The 18,075-nt window shown below is 42.5% G+C and overlaps 1 protein-coding gene across 15 annotated transcripts in view; it reads right to left on the bottom strand.

Annotated features, from left to right (window-relative positions):
* The window catches only part of LOC131549370 (band 4.1-like protein 1), a 303,307-nt gene that overhangs the window by 110,479 nt on the left and 174,753 nt on the right, over positions 1-18,075 (bottom strand). For all 15 annotated transcript variants that reach the window (XM_058791485.1, XM_058791490.1, XM_058791497.1 and 12 more), the window contains 2 exons: positions 5,305-5,402; positions 4,611-4,786 (listed from right to left, as the gene is read on the bottom strand). In XM_058791485.1, coding sequence (XP_058647468.1) covers positions 4,611-4,786; positions 5,305-5,402 — 274 coding nt within the window. The remainder of the gene's footprint in view (positions 1-4,610; positions 4,787-5,304; positions 5,403-18,075) is intronic.

Genomic DNA, 18,075 nt, shown 5'->3' with positions numbered 1-18,075 from the left:
GTTGGCTGTGTCTCCAGCGGCGTCAACCTAGCACTCCCGAGTCTTGATACACGACCTGGGACAAGGAGGTATCTCTGCGTCCAATGAGGAAGCAGTTGGGGGTGATTGGGTCAACGTCAGAAATGTCAGAGGATGTGTAGCCGAGAGGTTTTGAGTTAAGGATCCCCTCAATTTCGATTAACACTGTTCTTAAAACTTCTTCTGTTACAGTCTGAGCCTCTAAGGTAACTTGGAGAGCCGTTTTAATTGAACGTATCTCCCTCTCCCAGCATCCACCAAAGTGGGGTGCTTCTGGTGGACTGAAGACGAACTTGATTTGCTGGGAAGCAAGGTGGCCTTGTAGTTCCTCATGCAAAGCAGCAACGGACTACTTCAGCTCTCGTTCTCCACCCTTGAAGTTAGTGCCTTGATCACTTAACAACTCGTACGGTTTTCCACGTCGAGCAATAAAGCGTCTCAGGGACATCAGCAAGGAGTCTGAATCTATGCTCACCAACAGATCTATATGCATTGCCCTGGTCGTAAGGCACTTGAATAATATGCCCCACCTCTTCTCATTTCGGCGTCCAATCCTAATCATGTAGGGTCCGAAACAGTTGAGAATAAGGCAGGCTTAAAGAGCTGTTGTCTTGCAAGTGGCAAGTCAGCCATATGAGGTACTTCTGGTTGTCTCTTCCATACCCAGTAAGTCCTTCTTGACTCTGCGAACACTCGTTCTGGCCCAGGGTGGTGTAGCTTCTCATCATAATCCTTGATAATGAGTTTGGTCACAGGATGTTGAGCAGCAAGGACTATGGGATGTATAGAATCCAGTTCTGCCTCACTGCAGCGTCTTTAACGGCCACCCACACGAATGAGTCCAGTGGTAGGGTCAAACTCAGGAGAGAGAGAGGCCAGCCTGCTTGTACCGGATACTGGTTTCCCGGACTTCAGATGGACCATCTCGGTAGGGAAGGACTCAGTCTGCATTTGGCGAAGCACTGTTTGTTCTACCTCTCTCTGTTTGTCAGCGCATGTAATGCTCGCCGCCCCGTGAAGCTGCTGACTGCATGCCTTCAAGAACTCGGCCAGTGTGTCATACTGCTGTGGATTTGGCAAGGGGATAACTGTAGTCGATCCACAAAATGCAGACTGCCTTAACTCGTTACTTTGTTTGTCAGCAGGCAAGGAAGGTTGCTCAGGCCAATTCGCTGTCGGCAGTTTGAGAAATGAAGGACCTTGATTCCACTGGCTTCCTGTTACTAGGTCACACAGGCGTTTACCTCTACACGACAGTGATGCTGTCCGCAGGATTGTCTTCAGATCGTATGTAACGCCAGGTCGCAGATGCTGTGAGTTCTTGTATCTCCGCCACCCGAGTTCCCACGAACACCTTGTAATGACAAGAACTTGACAATAGCCAGATAAGCACAGTCATAGAATCTGACCAGAGTGTTAAGGAACCAATGGGAATGGTGAGTTCTGTGACAAGGACCATGGAGAGCTGGGCCCCACTCAGAGCTGCGCATAGTTCAAGGCAAGGTATAGGCTGCAAATAGGCCACGGATCCATACGCCTGCTCCGATGCATCACAGAATACGTGTATATCAAGTCTGCTACACGGGAGATCCATATATGGACTGGAATAGCATCTTGGTAGTGATATCTTATCCAGATCACTCAGTTCTTTCTCCCATGAACTCCATAAGCTGAGCAGATCTTCTGGAAGTTGCGGATCATCCCAGTCAAGCTTTTTATCCCATAGGCGCTGCACCAATATTTTTGCTCGAGTGGTGAACGGGATAATATAACCCAGGGAATCGTATTGGCTGGCCAGTACACGATAAATGCTGCGCATAGTTACTTTAGTGCAATTCACTACCCTGTGCTTGTAGTGCAAAGTGTCCGACAATGCCAGAACAGTCCAAGGGTAGACTCATGGGTATCTTGCAGTCCCTGACTAAGCCAGAGCTCACAGCTGTTCGATCTAGTATCGGAGGGAAGGTGAGAAATCACTGCCGGGCAATTGCTGGCCCACTGTTGCAATTCAAAGCCTCCCTCATTTAGCAGAGCACAGAGTTGATCAACAAGATCTCCATCTTTGGAGGTGAGACTGTGGAGACAATTGTCAACATAGAAGGACTTTTCTATCACCTACCTCACCTGATCTCCTGGTTGACTGTGGTTCAGCACATGCTTTTGCAGGGCGAACGTGGCACAACAGGGACTGCAAGTAGTCCCAAAGGGAAGTACCTGCCACTGGTACACATCTGGTGCTTGTTCTAAAGTTATATCTCTCCACAGGAACCGGAGTAAAGGTTTGTCATCAGGGAGCAGCCTCACCTGATGAAACATCCCACGGATGTCACTGCTTAAAGCTGTGGAATGTTCACGGAAGTGTAGTACCACTGCCAACAGGGTGGGACTTAAGGTGGGACCTGGAAGAAGCAGCTCGTTCAAGTTTTGGCCCTCATACTGGAATGAGCAGTTGTAAACGACCCGATTCTTGCCGTGACCATGTGGTGAGGGATGTACCATGATTCTTGTGATCTCTCAGCCTCGCACGGATGCAGTTTCTACACTTGGCAGCATTTCTGAGTCTTTCCATCTCAGTTTTGTAGGCACAGGCCTGATCAGGGTTCTTCATCAGCTTTCGCTCAATGCTTCTTAGCTGTGGCAGAAGAGTTTCTTTTGGTATGTGCAGAGTTGGCATGTGTTGTATGCCAAGGAGCGGTGTCGCATAACGCATGACACCATCCACATTAACTCTCACCGTTTTTTCTTGTAAGCGTCTGATGGTCACAAATACATATGACGCAATAGCACTAAACGAGTCGCATGAAAACAATCAGCAGATTTAAATAAAGAACAGCAAAATACACTTACTTTATATGCATGCACAACTATATTACATCAGTAAGTTTGAGATGTTGCAGACAAATGTGAGATGAAGCGGATTGCTCAAGCAAAGAGTTCACGTTCTGTGTGTCTGCTCAGCACACCTGCTCCACTTCCTCACGGCACATGATGGTGACGTTGCAAATGTTCATTGGTCACATGAAGAAAGTTCAAGAAGTCTTTTGAACATTCCTTTAATAATTCAAGTAGTCTTACATGCACGAAATAATGTTTTTTTAATCATGTACCATAAGCATAGCTTTATCCTCAATGGATAGTAAAGACCTTGTTTTTTGTGAACAAAGAAAACATCATGATCATGCGTAATAAATCATAAATCATGATGATGTACTCACCTTAGTTAATGTCTTAATTAAGGTGTTGTTCATTCATGAAGTCATGAATGAAAGACTTTGAACTCATGTCAGTTCCTGATAATTCATGAGATATTAATACATGAAGTAATGCATAATTCACATATTAATTTATGCATGAATTCATAGTAATTCATGTGCCCTTACCGTAAAGGGTAACACTTTACAATAAGGTTCACTAGTTAAACATTAGTTAATGTATTATCTAATACGAACTAACCATGAGCAATACATTTGTTGCTGTATTTACTAATCTTCGCTAACGTTAGTTAATAAAAATACAGATGTTCATTGTTAGTTCATGTTAGTTTACAGTGCATTAACTAATGTTAAAAAGATTTTAATAATGTATTAGTAAATGTTGAAATTAACATTAACAAAGAATAATAAACGCTGTATAAGTGCAGTTAATTATTAGTTCATGTTAACTAATGTAGTTAACTAATGAACCTTATTGTAAAGTGTTACCCCGTAAAGTGTTACACTTTATATTTGAATTAAATTAGTTTATAATTTATTTATAAATTGATTTATGAAGACAGTTGAGCTGCTTATCACTAAAATTATCTTTATTTATAACTCAACTGAATCAACACCAAACTAACTGGAGCTGAGTAATGACATTGTAATGTAAATGTCACTTAACCAAACCTCTTTCCTAAAGCATTTCCTGTGTCTTGTTTATTACAGCTGTCCTGTGTATTGCAGTATCTCTAGTGGAAGGTCATAGCTGTACTGTATCTATTGTTTATGTCTTAGTTCTGTCCCACATGCAGAAGGTCAAGATTCTTTAGAGGCTTTCATTCTAACTTTGATACCAAAGAAATGTGCTACACTACTACTTTCAGTAAATTATTTTCCCTACAAGAACTTTGGTCATGCTTACTTAATTTATGTATTAAGAGAAATATAATATTTTGACAAGCCACTCAATTACAGGAAATACAGGGAAATTTAAAATTAAGGACGGCACAATGTGTTTTTTTATAATATGTGACAGTTGTGTATAAAGATAATTTGTTTAATTTTATATTTTTTGTAACTTGATGCTTTTCTATATCTTCTTACAATTTTGAAGGACAATTCTGTTATGACATATTATTATGACATTCCATGTTTCCTGCAGTCCAACAACAGTTCAGCAAAATGTTCAATGGTTGTTTTTTAAAGTTTCCTCATAATGATTGTAGCGATATGGTCACCTCTGAACAAGGTGTGCGCAACCATAATTAACTCCTAAATTAACTCCTAGTGTCCATTGTGAAAGACTGAAAGTAGTGGAAAGCTACAATATCGAGTCTGGCCAAAATGCAAACAAACAGCAAAATGCAAAGTAGAGGAAAACAAAAGTGTTCTAACCTCCATCTAGACTGCGAGAAAGAAGGTATCTTTTGCTAGTGGACCGTTCAAAGTGGGGAGCGGGCCGATCGATCAGAGCGCTGGCCTGCCGTGTCTGGGCCTGGGTCCTTCCACTGTATCTGAACTTTGAACCCATCACCAGAAAGCCCTTCGGTGGTGGCTCAGGAGACACTAGCCTAAAACAGACCAATACAAATGTTATTGGTTTACTGATATGAACGTCATTAATAATCTGCATCAGAAGATATTGAAAAGACAACCCCCTGTATTAATAAAAAGCTACACAGTGGTTGATAGGTAATTCTCTCAAGTCAAAATAGCCCACTATGGTATTCTTGGCTTTATAATAACATACCTGGAGCAATAGAGGATATGCCATATGATTTTTTATCAATGTTAGTCATTCCTATCAAGACATAGCCACACTAGACTATGTTCTCCACTGATGCCATTTAAATTTCATGCAAATGTGGGAGACCGGAAACAAAACATGTTCAATAGTGTGACAGCTTCAGGCATTGAGAGGTCAAACACAAATGACTGAAAGTCATAAAAACTAAATTCATAGGACAATGGTGACCCAAGGTTTGTCACTAAGAAATGTGAAGTAAAATAATGGCTGCCACATTAACATGAACATGACTACAATGTTGATAACAAAATTATATAAATCAAATTAGTCCAGCTAGTTTACCTGAAAAAGGTGTGGTGTTCAATGCAAACCTTCCATAGCCTCTTGGCAGCTCTGTGATTAGAAAGCTTGAAGCCAATGGTGCTCTCAAATTGCTCATACTGTGTAAAAAAAGGGGAAGAACAAATCAGGTAGTTCCCTGCCACTATCTGGTCACTTTTGTCTGTTATATGTGGTGACAGAGTCCTGACACCCATGTTTTTGTATTTTGTGTTTGGTTGAGCACACAGATCGGGGTAAATCTCCTTGGCTCTATATTCTCCTGTTCCTTTTGTGTTAGAGTGTAGGGTATGGATCCTGACATTTCTGTCTGCATTCATGTCCTTTTTCGTGTGAACACTTGGCTTATGTCATGTTTGTTTCTATTTACCATATGCTCTTCTATCTCATATATTGTCCCTGCCCTCTTGTTATCTTGTTAATAGTTAATTTGCCCCACCTGCTCTCCCTTAATATTCTTTTCATTTGCTGCCCTATTTAACCTCCCTCTCTTCTCCCTCCCTCTCAGTTCTTGTATAACTGCGAGTGCCTTATGCTGGGCACACACTGCAAAATTATAGCCCCAATCACATAGTATGTGTTATCAAAGACACAATCTGAGAGAAGCACACTAAATATCTGGACCTGTTGGCGACTCTGCAGTGTAAAATGGGATTTGACTGAAGATGACACTGGCGATGAACAATGTTCCCTCTAATTTTTTTTCTTGCTGAGTAAAACTCATTTGCTCAATATCGCATTCATTACCGGCGATATATCGCCTGCGATTATGAATGCGATATTGCATAGCTTGTCAGTGAACTACGGCTCTGTGTAGTAAATGCCGGTCCATCTGAAAGCACGTGATGGAGATTTACTACAAATCACAGAACCGGCTTTACTGACGAGATGGACATGATCATCGCATTCGATTATTTGCACAGCCCTATTATGTACTTAATAAAAATACCCTGCAATTGTATTTTTGACATACTAAACTGGTATAGTAAAGTCTGCTAAATTGGAACAACTAATTTTGTCCTTAATGCACTTTAATTGTGTAGAAGTAGTTCTGAAGTCCAACTAAAGATATACTGAAGCCTATTTGATTTTGCAAAAGTGGAACTATTGCAAGTATACTTTAGGTACACTTTAAGGGTGCTTTCACACTTTGTTCGATTACCTGGTCCGAAGCCAAATTCGACTGCTCCCCCCTCCCCCTGCCCCCACTGGACTGCATTTCTATTATTTTATTTGGGTCCCCCTACCCCATTGCTTTTTAACAATGGCACAGAAGAAGGCGGCAAAATACATAACATTACTCTCTTCACTTTTAGATATTTGTTTTTGAACCATTGGTTTTGTTTCCAAAGCTTCAGTACATAACGGCATGTATGTCTGTCTTACTAATGTACTGCATATGCTCTAAAGTATGCTGAAGGGGAACAGAAATGAGATATATAGCTCTCTGCTTGCAGAGCATCAGTCATAATCGTCAGGAAAGTGAGTGACACATGCAAACAAACTCACATTTCAGGCAGGACCACTTCTGTCAAAGTATATTTATTACAATTATATTGCATACTGTTAGTGTTGGCGGTATGGTTCTGTTCTGGGCAAAACTCCACACGCCTGTCCATGCAGCCATGCTTGGACAAAGCGGGGAGAGCAGCAAGTCAAACCCCCAAAACAAACCACAGCCTATGCCAAATTCAAATTGCATCAGTTGTGTTGGGGGTCAACACATCTGATGCAATTTGAATGGTCAATGATGGGAAATTTCGCTTAATAATCATATTTCTGGGAGGAAGCATCACCCCAGCTCAGCAACATGCAACAAGCATGCTGCTTGAGCTGCTTAAGCAACTGTGATTATAAAAGGGGGAAACATACACCCCTAGCAGCAGCAAGTCTGATACAACAGCCTGTTGTATATTATCCAAATTAAAGTGTCTAACATGCTATTAATCACATTAATTGGGAAGTGTCACCCCAAGCTGAGCAATCGAGGATATGCAACAAGCACGTTGCATAAGCTGCTTTAAAGCAAATATGAGATTGTAAAGGGGGAAGCATACACCCCTAGCATCAGCAAGTTTAAGACAACAAGCATGTTGTATATTGCATAATTTAGTATAGAGCTTGGGGAAACTATGTCATTGCACATTGCATTCTGGGCAGTCGCCACCATGTTTTACGACATGCTAAGTAGCGTACAATGACAACAAATACAAATCACCAAACTGCATTTACATTACATTTTTAAAGCACTGCTTGCACTTGCTTAGAATAAATGGACTAATATTTAAATCCCTTGTGTTCAATTGAGCGCTCAGTCATGTGGCCAGGACACGACACATGCCCACTCAAAGAAATCATACGGCCGCCTTCTATCGTACATACCACACACAGGACCAAAGTGATTTTTCTTTGCATTTTTAAAGATAATAAACACAATATAGCTTGATCTCAGCTGGTTGATCATGTATTTAATCAACACATATCACATCGCCCTAATTTCTTAATGTTAAAGTATTAAGGGATAACATAACTCTATCTGTAATGCAATGAATTGTATTGTGGAAGTGCTACAAATTTGTAAAATAGGTACAGCATGTAGAACAAGGTGTGGGTTTTGGCCCTCCACTTGTTTTGTTTTTTTCAATAATAATCTGCCAAAGGTCTTCTTTAAAATAAGACCAAACATAAGTCTGTGCTAAAGCTTCAAAATTTTTATGAGCGTTTTTTACTCAGACATTTTTGTCCTCTAAGGACCTCAGAGTAACTACTTTAAAATTACGTATGCACAAGGGTTAAATTAGTGCAGTCAATATGTCTGTGGATGGCATACTCATTTCAGAAAAGGGAAACCTGGATCACAGTGTTGAAGTATTTGATGATTTTATTATACAATACAAAATAACATTTATTCCCTCTGTGTAATTTCTATTAGCGCAATATAATCCCATGTGCAATCAATTTATTGCTTATTTCTGATTTCTTATTTCTCCTAGCAAATCAAATTTAATATCAATTTTACAACAATACACCAGCTGAAATTATGCTGCCCTCCCCAGCTCCACTGTACAGGTTCCCAGGCACATCAAATTCATGCTGGTGATTTCTGGCTTTGGAGAGTATTTGCTGAGAAGACACAAAGACAAGAGCTTGTGAGGCACCTGTCAAAATTATTCTGCCATATATAGGAGATATGTCTGGCCTTGAATTATATTTGTGAAGATTGCGACTTAAGCTTCAAAGGGAGAAGTCTCTTATGGTCACCAAAGCTGACTTGATTTGATAAACAAATATTTACAAAAAAATTTAATAATGTAAAATATCATTACAATACAAAATAAATAGTTTATATTTTGACATATTTCAAATGTTATTTATTTCTGTGATGCAAAGCTGAATTTTCAGCATCATTACTCCAGACTTCAGTGTCACATGATCCTTCAGAATTCATTCTAACATGCTGATTTGCTGCTCAAGAAGCATTTCTGATCATCAACGTTGAAAACATCTGCACAGCTTATTTGTGTGGAGATCGTGATACATTTGAGTTTCATGATTCTTTGAATAGATATAGAAAATTAATTTTTTTAAAGACTTTTTAATATAACAGTAACAGTCTTTGCTGTCTTTTATGATCAATTCATTGTGTCAAATATACAGTGGGGCAAAAAAGTATTTAGTCAGCCACCAATTGTGCAAGTTCTCCCACTTAAAAATATGAGAGAGGCCTGTAATTGTCATCATAGGTATACCTCAACTATGAGAGACAAAATGAGAAAAAACAATCCAGAAAATCACATTGTAGGATTTTTAAAGAATTTATTTGCAAATTATGGTGGAAAATAAGTATTTGGTCAATAACAAAATTTAATCTCAATACTTTGTTATATACCCTTTGTTGGCAATGACAGAGGTCAAACGTTTACTGTAAGTCTTCATAAGGTTTCCACACACTGTTGCTGGTATTTTGGCCCATTCCTCCATGCAGAGCAGTAATGTTTTGGGGCTGTCGCTGGGCAACACAGACTTTCAACTCCCTCTAAAGATTTTCGATGGGGTTGAGATCTGGAGACTGGCTAGGCCACTCCAGGACCTTGAAATGCTTCTTACGAAGCCACTCCTTCGTTGCCCGGGCGGTGTGTTTGGGATCATTGTCATGCTGAAAGACCCAACCACGTTTCATCTTCAATGCCCTTGCTGATGGAAGGAGGTTTTCACTCAAAATCTCACGATACATGGCCCCATTCATTCTTTCGTTTACACGGATCAGTCGTCCTGGTCCCTTTGCAGAAAAACAGTCCCAAAGCATGATGTTTCCACCCCCATGCTTCACAGTAGGTATGGTGTTCTTTGGATGCAACTCAGCATTCTTTCTCCTCCAAACACGACAAATTGAGCTTTTACCAAAAAGTTCTATTTTGGTTTCATCTGACCATATGACATTCTCCCAATCCTCTTCTGGATCATCCAAATGCTCTCTAGCAAACTTCAGACGGGCCCGGACATGTACTGGCTTAAGCAGGGGGACACATCTGGCACTGCAGGATTTGAGTCCCTGGCGGCGCAGTGTGTTACTGATGGTAGCCTTTGTTACTTTGGTCCCAGCTCTCTGCAGGTCATTCACTAGGTCCCCCCGTGTGGTTCTGGGATTTTGCTCACAGTTCTTGTGATCATTTTGACCCCACGGGTGAGATCTTCGTGGAGCCCCAGATCGAGGGAGATTATCAGTGGTCTTGTATGTCTTCCATTTTCTAATAATTGCTCCCACAGTTGATTTCTTCACACCAAGCTGCTTACCTATTGCAGATTCAGTCTTCCCAGCCTGGTGCAGGTCTACAATTTTGTTTCTGGTGTCCTTTGACAGCTCTTTGGTCTTGGCCATGGTGGAGTTTGGAGTTGGGCTGTTTGAGGTTGTGGACAGGTGTCTTTTATACTGATAACGAGTTCAAACAGATGCCATTAATACAGGTAACAAGTGGAGGACAGAGGAGCCTCTTAAAGAAGAAGTTACAGGTCTGTGAGAGCCAGAAATCTTGCTTGTTTGTGGGTGACCAAATACTTATTTTACCGAGGAATTTACCAATTAATTCTTTAAAAATCCTACAATGTGATTTTCTGGATTTTTTTCCCTCATTTTGGCTCTCATAGTTGAGGTATACCTATGATGAAAATTACAGGCCTCTCTCATCTTTTTAAGTTGGAGAACTTGCACAATTGGTGGCTGATTAAATACTTTTTTGCCCCACTGTATGTTAATGTATATAAACAGACATTTTACAAGAAATACTGGATTTCATGTGAGTAATTAAATATGTTAATTCACATCAATAAATTATTTGCTGACACTTGCCAAAGACCCATTACTCAAGTTTTTAGACTGACATTTCTTCACTGTGCTTGGTTTTTACTTATTTTGCATAGGTCTACTACAAATGGATCCTGTTATTTGCAGACAAATAATATAATACAAGACCTATAGTTCAAACCCTGTTGGTTTATCAAAAAATTTGAAGACTTGAACGTTCAGTGATGCCGTAGTGTGACTTGGGTTAAAAAGATTAGTTTCAAAAAGCTTTCAAGAGCAAACAGTGTGAAAATTGTTTATTTATTTTATTTGTTATTTTTAAAAAATGGAATAAAATCAACAATTCATTATGTTCTCAATACAATTAAATATACAGGTGCATCTCAGTTAATTAGAATGTCGTGGAAAAGTTAATTTATTTCAGTAATTCAACTCAAATTGTGAAACTCGTGTATTAAATAAACTACTTCAGTCTGTGTGCATTGAATTTAAGTCTTTGGTTCTTTTAATTGTGGTGATTTTGGCTCACAAAATCTTTTGTGAGGATATGCCATTTGGCTTTAACAAAAAGAGTAAATCTCAACAAATTAGAATATGGTGACATGCCAATCAGCTAATTAACTCAAAACACCTGCAAAGGTTTCCTGAGCCTTCAAAATGGTCTCTCAGTTTGGTTCACTAGGCTACACAATCATGGGGAAGACTGCTGATCTGACAGTTGTCCAGAAGACAATCATTGACACCCTTCACAAGGAGGGTAAGCCACAAACATTCATTGCCAAAGAAGCTGGCTGTTCACAGAGTGCTGTATCCAAGCATGTTAACAGAAAGTTGAGTGGAAGGAAAAAGTGTGGAAGAAAAAGATGCACAACCAACCGAGAGAACCGCAGCAATCCCTTATGAGGATTGTCAAGCAAAATTGATTCAAGAATTTGGGTGAACTTCACAAGGAATGGACTGAGGCTGGGGTCAAGGCATCAAGAGCCACCACACACAGATGTGTCAAGGAATTTGGCTACAGTTGTCGTATTCCTCTTGTTAAGCCACTCCTGAACCACAGACAACGTCAGAGGCGTCTTACCTGAGCTAAGGAGAAGAAGAACTGGACTGTTGCCCAGTGGTCCAAAGTCCTCTTTTCAGATGAGAGCAAGTTTTGTATTTCATTTGGAAACCAAGGTCCTAGAGTCTGGAGGAAGGGTGGAGAAGCTCATAGCCCAAGTTACTTGAAGTCCAGTGTTAAGTTTCCACAGTCTGTGATGATTTGGGGTGCAATGTCATCTGCTGGTGTTGGTAATATTGTGTTTTTTGAAAACCAAAGTCACTGCACCCGTTTACCAAGAAATTTTGGAGCACTTCATGCTTCCTTCTGCTGACCAGCTTTTTGAAGATGCTGATTTCATTTTCCAGCAGGACTTGGCACCTGCCCACACTGCCAAAAGCACCAAAAGTTGGTTAAATGACCATGGTGTTGGTGTGCTTGACTGGCCAGCAAACTCACCAGACCTTGATTGTCAAGAGGAAAATGAGAAACAAGAGACCAAAAAATGCAGATGAGCTGAAGGCCACTGTCAAAGAAACCTGGTCTTCCATACCACCTCAGCAGTGCCACAAACTGATAACCTCCATGCCACGCTGAATTGAGGCAGTAATTAAAGCAAAAGGAGCCCCTACCAAGTATTGAGTACATATACAGTAAATGAACATACTTTCCAGAAGGCCAACAATTCACTAAAAATGTTTTTTTTATTGGTCTTATGAAGTATTCTAATTTGTTGAGATAGTGAATTGGTGGGTTTTTGTTAAATGTGAGCCAAAATCATCGCAATTAAAAGAACCAAAGACTTAAACTACTTCAGTCTGTGTGCACTGAATTTATTTAATACACGAGTTTCACAATTGGAGTTGAATTACTGAAATAAAATAACTTTTCCACGACATTCTAATTTATTGAGATGCACCTGTAGCTGCGAGCAGCGATGGCGGGCCCAAGCCATCAGTGCAAACGCCATCCCGGTGGCATCAGGAAAACTGTGCCCAGCGGGAACATGCATTTACAGTAAACCTCTGGCAGTCTGGTTTTAAGGGATACGGTAATTAAAGTGTTAATCCAAACCATCAAGACCGTGAAACACACACACACACACACACACACACACACACACACACACACACACACACACACACACACAAAGTGAGAACAATATGTGACCCTGGACCACAAAACCAGTCTTAAGTGTCAATTTTTTGAAATTGAGATTTATACATCACATGAAAGCTGAATAAATAAGCCTTCCATTGATGTACGGTTTGTTAGGAGTGGACAATATTTGGCCGAGATAACTATTTGAATATCTGGAATCTGAGGGTGCAAAAAAAATCTAAATATTGAGAAAATCGCCTTTAAAGTTGTCCAAATGAAGTTCTTAGCAATGCATATTCAAAAATGAAGGTTTGATATATTTACGGTAAGAAATTTACTAAATATCTTCATGGAACATGATATTTACTTAATATCCTAATGATTTTTGGCATAAAAAAAAAATCAATAATTTTGACCCATGCAATGTATTTTTGGCTATTGCTACAAATATACCCCAGCGACTTAAGACTGGTTTTGTGGTCCAGGGTCACATATATAAAACTTTAGTAACACTTTACAATAAGGTTTCAGTTATAAACATTAACTATATTAATTAACATGAACAATAATTATATATCATTTATTAATGTTTGTTAATATTCATTATTCAAATTTAAAGTTTTATTTGTTAATATTAATGCACTGTGAATTAACATGAACATTTTGATTAACTAACATCAACAAACATTAATAAATGCTGTGAAAATATATTGTTTATTGCTAGTTCATGCTAGTTAATGCATTTACCAATGTTAACAAATGAGACCTTATTTTAAAGTATTACCAAAACTTTTAATAGTTTATAAGCATTTAACCATTTTATTGATCTATAATATTTGTGAAATATTTCGGCCTGCATTACTGTAACGGAAGAGGACTAGACACAACAGGTTAGTAAAAGCAGGGATGTTTATTTGCAGCACAGAGAGTTCGTGAGAGGAATCCGGGTGACGTTACGGTGAGTGGTGATGGTGAGCAGAAGTACTTGAGCTAAGATGAGTGGTAACTGTAATCTCTGTATGATACAGGAGCTGGAACGAGCAATGGAGGAAGCACACACCACAGCCTTCTGGCGTCTGGGAGAGACGGGAGAACTGGAGACACAGGAGGGACGAGGAGACACTAGGAGGAACACAGGAGGTAAGTAGAGCAGGTAAGCTTTTCAAAGTACGTATAGCAATACAGAGAGTCCTCAACGTGTGAACGAGATCGGACAGTGAAGGTGTCTGAGGTGTATGCTTATATGCCGCTGGTGATGAGGTGCTTGATTGAAGACAGGTGCTCAGTATTCAGGTGATAGTGATCGTTGTGATTGGGTGGTGATGGAGCCTGGCTGATCCGTTACAGTACCCCCCCTCCACGGCCCGCTCCTGAGGGCCGAACACCCCGACGTCGTGGTGGTCTGCCTCTGCCCAGAGGAGCTGGCTGATCCGGATGAGCTGCATGGAATTCAGTCAAAAGGGCAGAGTCTAATATATCAATTCTTGATACCCACGATCGTACCTCAGGTCCATATCCTTCCCAGTCCACAAGATATTCCAACTGCCCACCACGACGTCGGGCCTGCAGAATCTCCTTAACCTTATAGACTGATCCCTCATCTAGGATTAGTGGAGGAGGGGGCTCCTCCGTTTGGCCAGGCTGTGTGGGAAGAGAGACAGGTTCATGGTGAGGTTTGAGAAGTGAATCATGGAACGTAGGATGAATTCTATAGTGTGGAGGGAGTTGGAGCTTGTTTATTTGTTCCAGGATGGTGAAGGGACCAACAAATCTGGTACTTAGCTTCCTACAGGGCAGGCGCAGTCGGATGTCCCGGGTCGACAACCATACCTTCTGGCCTGGCTGATAGGTAGGTGTCTCCGCTCTTCTCGCATCCATAGCCATCTTCTGCCTGCGCACTGACCGTTGGAGATGGTGGTGGCTGTCATCCTAGACTCTCTCGCTCTCCCGGAACCAGTAGTCAACAGTGGGGACATCAGATGGTTCCCCAGACCAGAGGAACAGTGGAGGCTGGAATCCAAGCACACACTGGAAGGGAGTGAGACCAGTAGAGTGTTGTCGCAGAGAGTTCTGGGCGTACTCGGCCCAGCCTAGGAACTGGTTCCAGGAGTTCTGGTGGTCATGGCAGAAGGTTCGTAAGAATCGCCCCACCTCCTGGATTTTCCTCTCCGTTTGTCCATTTGACTCCGGATGATAACCGGACGAGAGGCTAACGGTCACACCTATTAGTTGAAAGAAGGCTTCCATACCCGAGATATAAACTGGGGTCCTCGGTCCAAGACGATGTCTTCGGGTATACCATAATAACGGAAGACGTTGTTGAAGAGTAACTCTGCCATTTCCAATGCTGTGGGGAGACCTTTGAGAGGTAGAAGACGACAGGATTTAGAGAAATGGTCAACTATGACAAGGATGCATGTATTACCTTTGGAAGGTGGCAGATCTGTGATAAAGTCTACCCCTAGGTGTGACCATGGGCGATTCGGGACTGGTAGTGGAAGGAGTTTGCCAGCTGATAAGTGGCGTGGGCTCTTGGACATGGAACAATCGGGGCATCCTTGCACGAACCTTCTCACGTCCCTTGCCATATTGGGCCACCAGAAGCGGTCTCGTAGCAGCGAGAGGGTGTTGTTGGCCCCTGGGTGGCCAGTACCTCGAGATGAGCGAGCTGAATGGATCAAGGGAGTGCGTTGGGTTCGTGGAACATATTGACATTCTGGAGGATAGCCCGGCGGATTATGTGGAACGGGATTAGCGGCGGCTGGAGGGGAGCTCCATTCTGATGAGGTTTTCAGGTTCCTCCGCATCTTCTATTGAACCATGAATCCGAGACAGCGCATCTGCCTTGATATTTCTGGGGTCGGGACGGTAGGATATGATGAAATTAAATCGGGTAAAGAATAACGCCCATCTGGCTTGTCTAGGATTCAGACGTTTTGCCTCCCGGAGATATTGGAGATTTTTATGATCCATTAATACGGTGAATGGTTGCGCTGCTCCCTCCAGCCAATGCCTCCACTCTTCTAAGGCCAGCATTATGGCTAACAATTGCCGGTTGCCGATGTCATAATTGATCTACGCCGGGCTGAGTTTCCGAGAATAGAAGGCGCATGGATGGAGTCGAGCTGGGTTCCCCTGCTGCTGGGATAACACTGCCCCCACTCCTGTAGTAGAGGCATCGACTTCGACGATGAAAGGGAGTTCAGGGTCAGGGTGTACCAGAAGTGGGGCACTAGTGAAGGCTTTCTTGAGGGCGGTGAATGCTTCTTCGGCTGCTGGTGTCCGGGACAGAGACTTGGCTTTTCCTCGGAGCAGACTAGTGAGGGGACTGGTGATACTACTGTAATTCTGGATAAAACGACGGTAAAAGTTTGCAAATCCTAGGAATCGTTGGAGCTCTTTTATCGTGGTAGGTGTTGGCCAGGACGTAACTGCTTCGACCTTCCCCTCGTCCATCTGGATACCTGTACGGTCTATGTTGTATCCGAGGAATTGTACAGAGGGCTGATGGAAAGTGCATTTCTCCGCTTTGAGGTACAACTGGTGTTCTCGTAGGCGTTGGAGGACCTCCGCAACATGCTGGCGATGTTCGGACTGGCTCCGGGAGTAGATGAGGATATCGTCAATATAGACAATCACAAACCAATGGAGGAACTTCCAGAGCACCTCATGCATAAAGTCCTGGAATACGGAGGGGGCATTGGCGAGTCCATAGGGCATGACAAGATATTCGTAGTGGCCTGTGGGAGTCACGAAGGCAGTTTTCCATTCATCCCCCTCACGTCCCCAGCACCTCGGCGATGTTCAAGGGTGCTGGGGACGAGGGGAAGTGGATACCGGAACTTCACGGTGATGTTGTTAAGAACTCGGTAATCTATACAGGGATTATAGATTAGCCTCCGTCCTACTTAGCCACAAAGAAAAAGCTAGATGCAGCAGGGGAGCTTGATAGACGGATGTAGCCTTGACCCAGCGCCTCCTTGATGTATTTTTCCATGGCCTTCTGTTCTGGAAGCGAGAGGGGATCAATTTTTCCTCGAGGTACTGGCTCACCCGGAATGAGATCTATGGTACAGTCCCATGGTCGATGTGGTGGTAGACGGGAAGACGTCACTGAAGGGGGCATAGCAGGCTGGGATATCCACTGATTGCTTCTCAATGGGACTTTCTATGGATGTTGAATTTACTGGTAAGACTTCGGTGGCGATCTTAAGCGGTGCAGGTGTCACAGGAAAGCAGCCTGGAAAGCAATCCTTGCCCCTTCAGGACTTCCCCGGTCTTCCATGACAGGATGGGATTGTGTCTTACCAACCACGGGCGCCCTAGAACAATGTCAGCAGTTGAACCCTCCAGAACCAGAAAATGGATGTCCTCGGTGTGGAAGAGGCCTATTCAGAGAGAGATAGGACCCACACGATGTCTTATGTGTCGTCGACAGAGAGGTTTAGCAGTTATCGACTGGACTTGGTAGATCGTTTCTGTGGCAGATGTTTGTAAGCTGAGCTGACAGCAGAGGTCTTGAGAAATGAAGTTTCCTGCGGACCCGGAGTCGAGGAGAGCGGATACTGTAATTGACACATTAGAGGCAGTAAGTGTTACACAAGTGGTGAGCGGTTCCATCTTTACCATCTTTGGTAGAATTGCCACTGGTTGTGGAGGACGAAGAGGGCATGCCAGAATCAAATGCCCTTGAGCTCCGCAATACAGACATAACCCCCGGGTCAACCTTCTCTGCCGTTCAGCAGCAGATAATCGCTGTCTGTCGACGACCATGGGTTCCGGAGCTGGTTCTGGAGGGTGAAATGGCTCTGGCCAGCGGAGGAATGCATTACTGGCGGAGCTGGGTGGACCTGCTAGACAGGATTGCATACGGTCTGAACAATGGATGAATAGTTGTATACATTTTTAGAGGCCACAGGTGTCATCATATGCAGCGAGTTGTAAACAAAGTTGCGGCTCCAGCCCCAGTCGGTAGGTGGTTAACAGCGATCGCTCGTTCCATCCACTCGCTGCCGCAAGAGTCCTGAAATTCAGTAAGTACTCGGCGATCGACATACTACCCTGCTACAAATTATACAATTGCTCCCCCACAGAGGTGTCACCGTCAACTTTTCCAAAGACTTCACGGAAATGCATCATAAAATTCTGCAGGCTCTGGACAATGGGTCCTGACTGTGCCCAGATTGTTTCCGCCCACTGAAGTGCAGGTCCTGCTAGCAGGGAAATAATGAAAGCGATTTTAGAGGAATCGGTGGGATATAACAGCGGTTGCATCTCAAATGTACGGTTACACTGCAGAAGAAATCCATTGCACTCCCCCGCCACACCAGAG

This window comes from Onychostoma macrolepis, chromosome 11, assembly GCF_012432095.1.
Source record: "Onychostoma macrolepis isolate SWU-2019 chromosome 11, ASM1243209v1, whole genome shotgun sequence".
NCBI classification, from domain to species: domain Eukaryota; kingdom Metazoa; phylum Chordata; class Actinopteri; order Cypriniformes; family Cyprinidae; genus Onychostoma; species Onychostoma macrolepis.
Note: the sequence above shows the minus strand (reverse complement) of the source record. Positions and strands in the feature narration are given on the sequence as shown.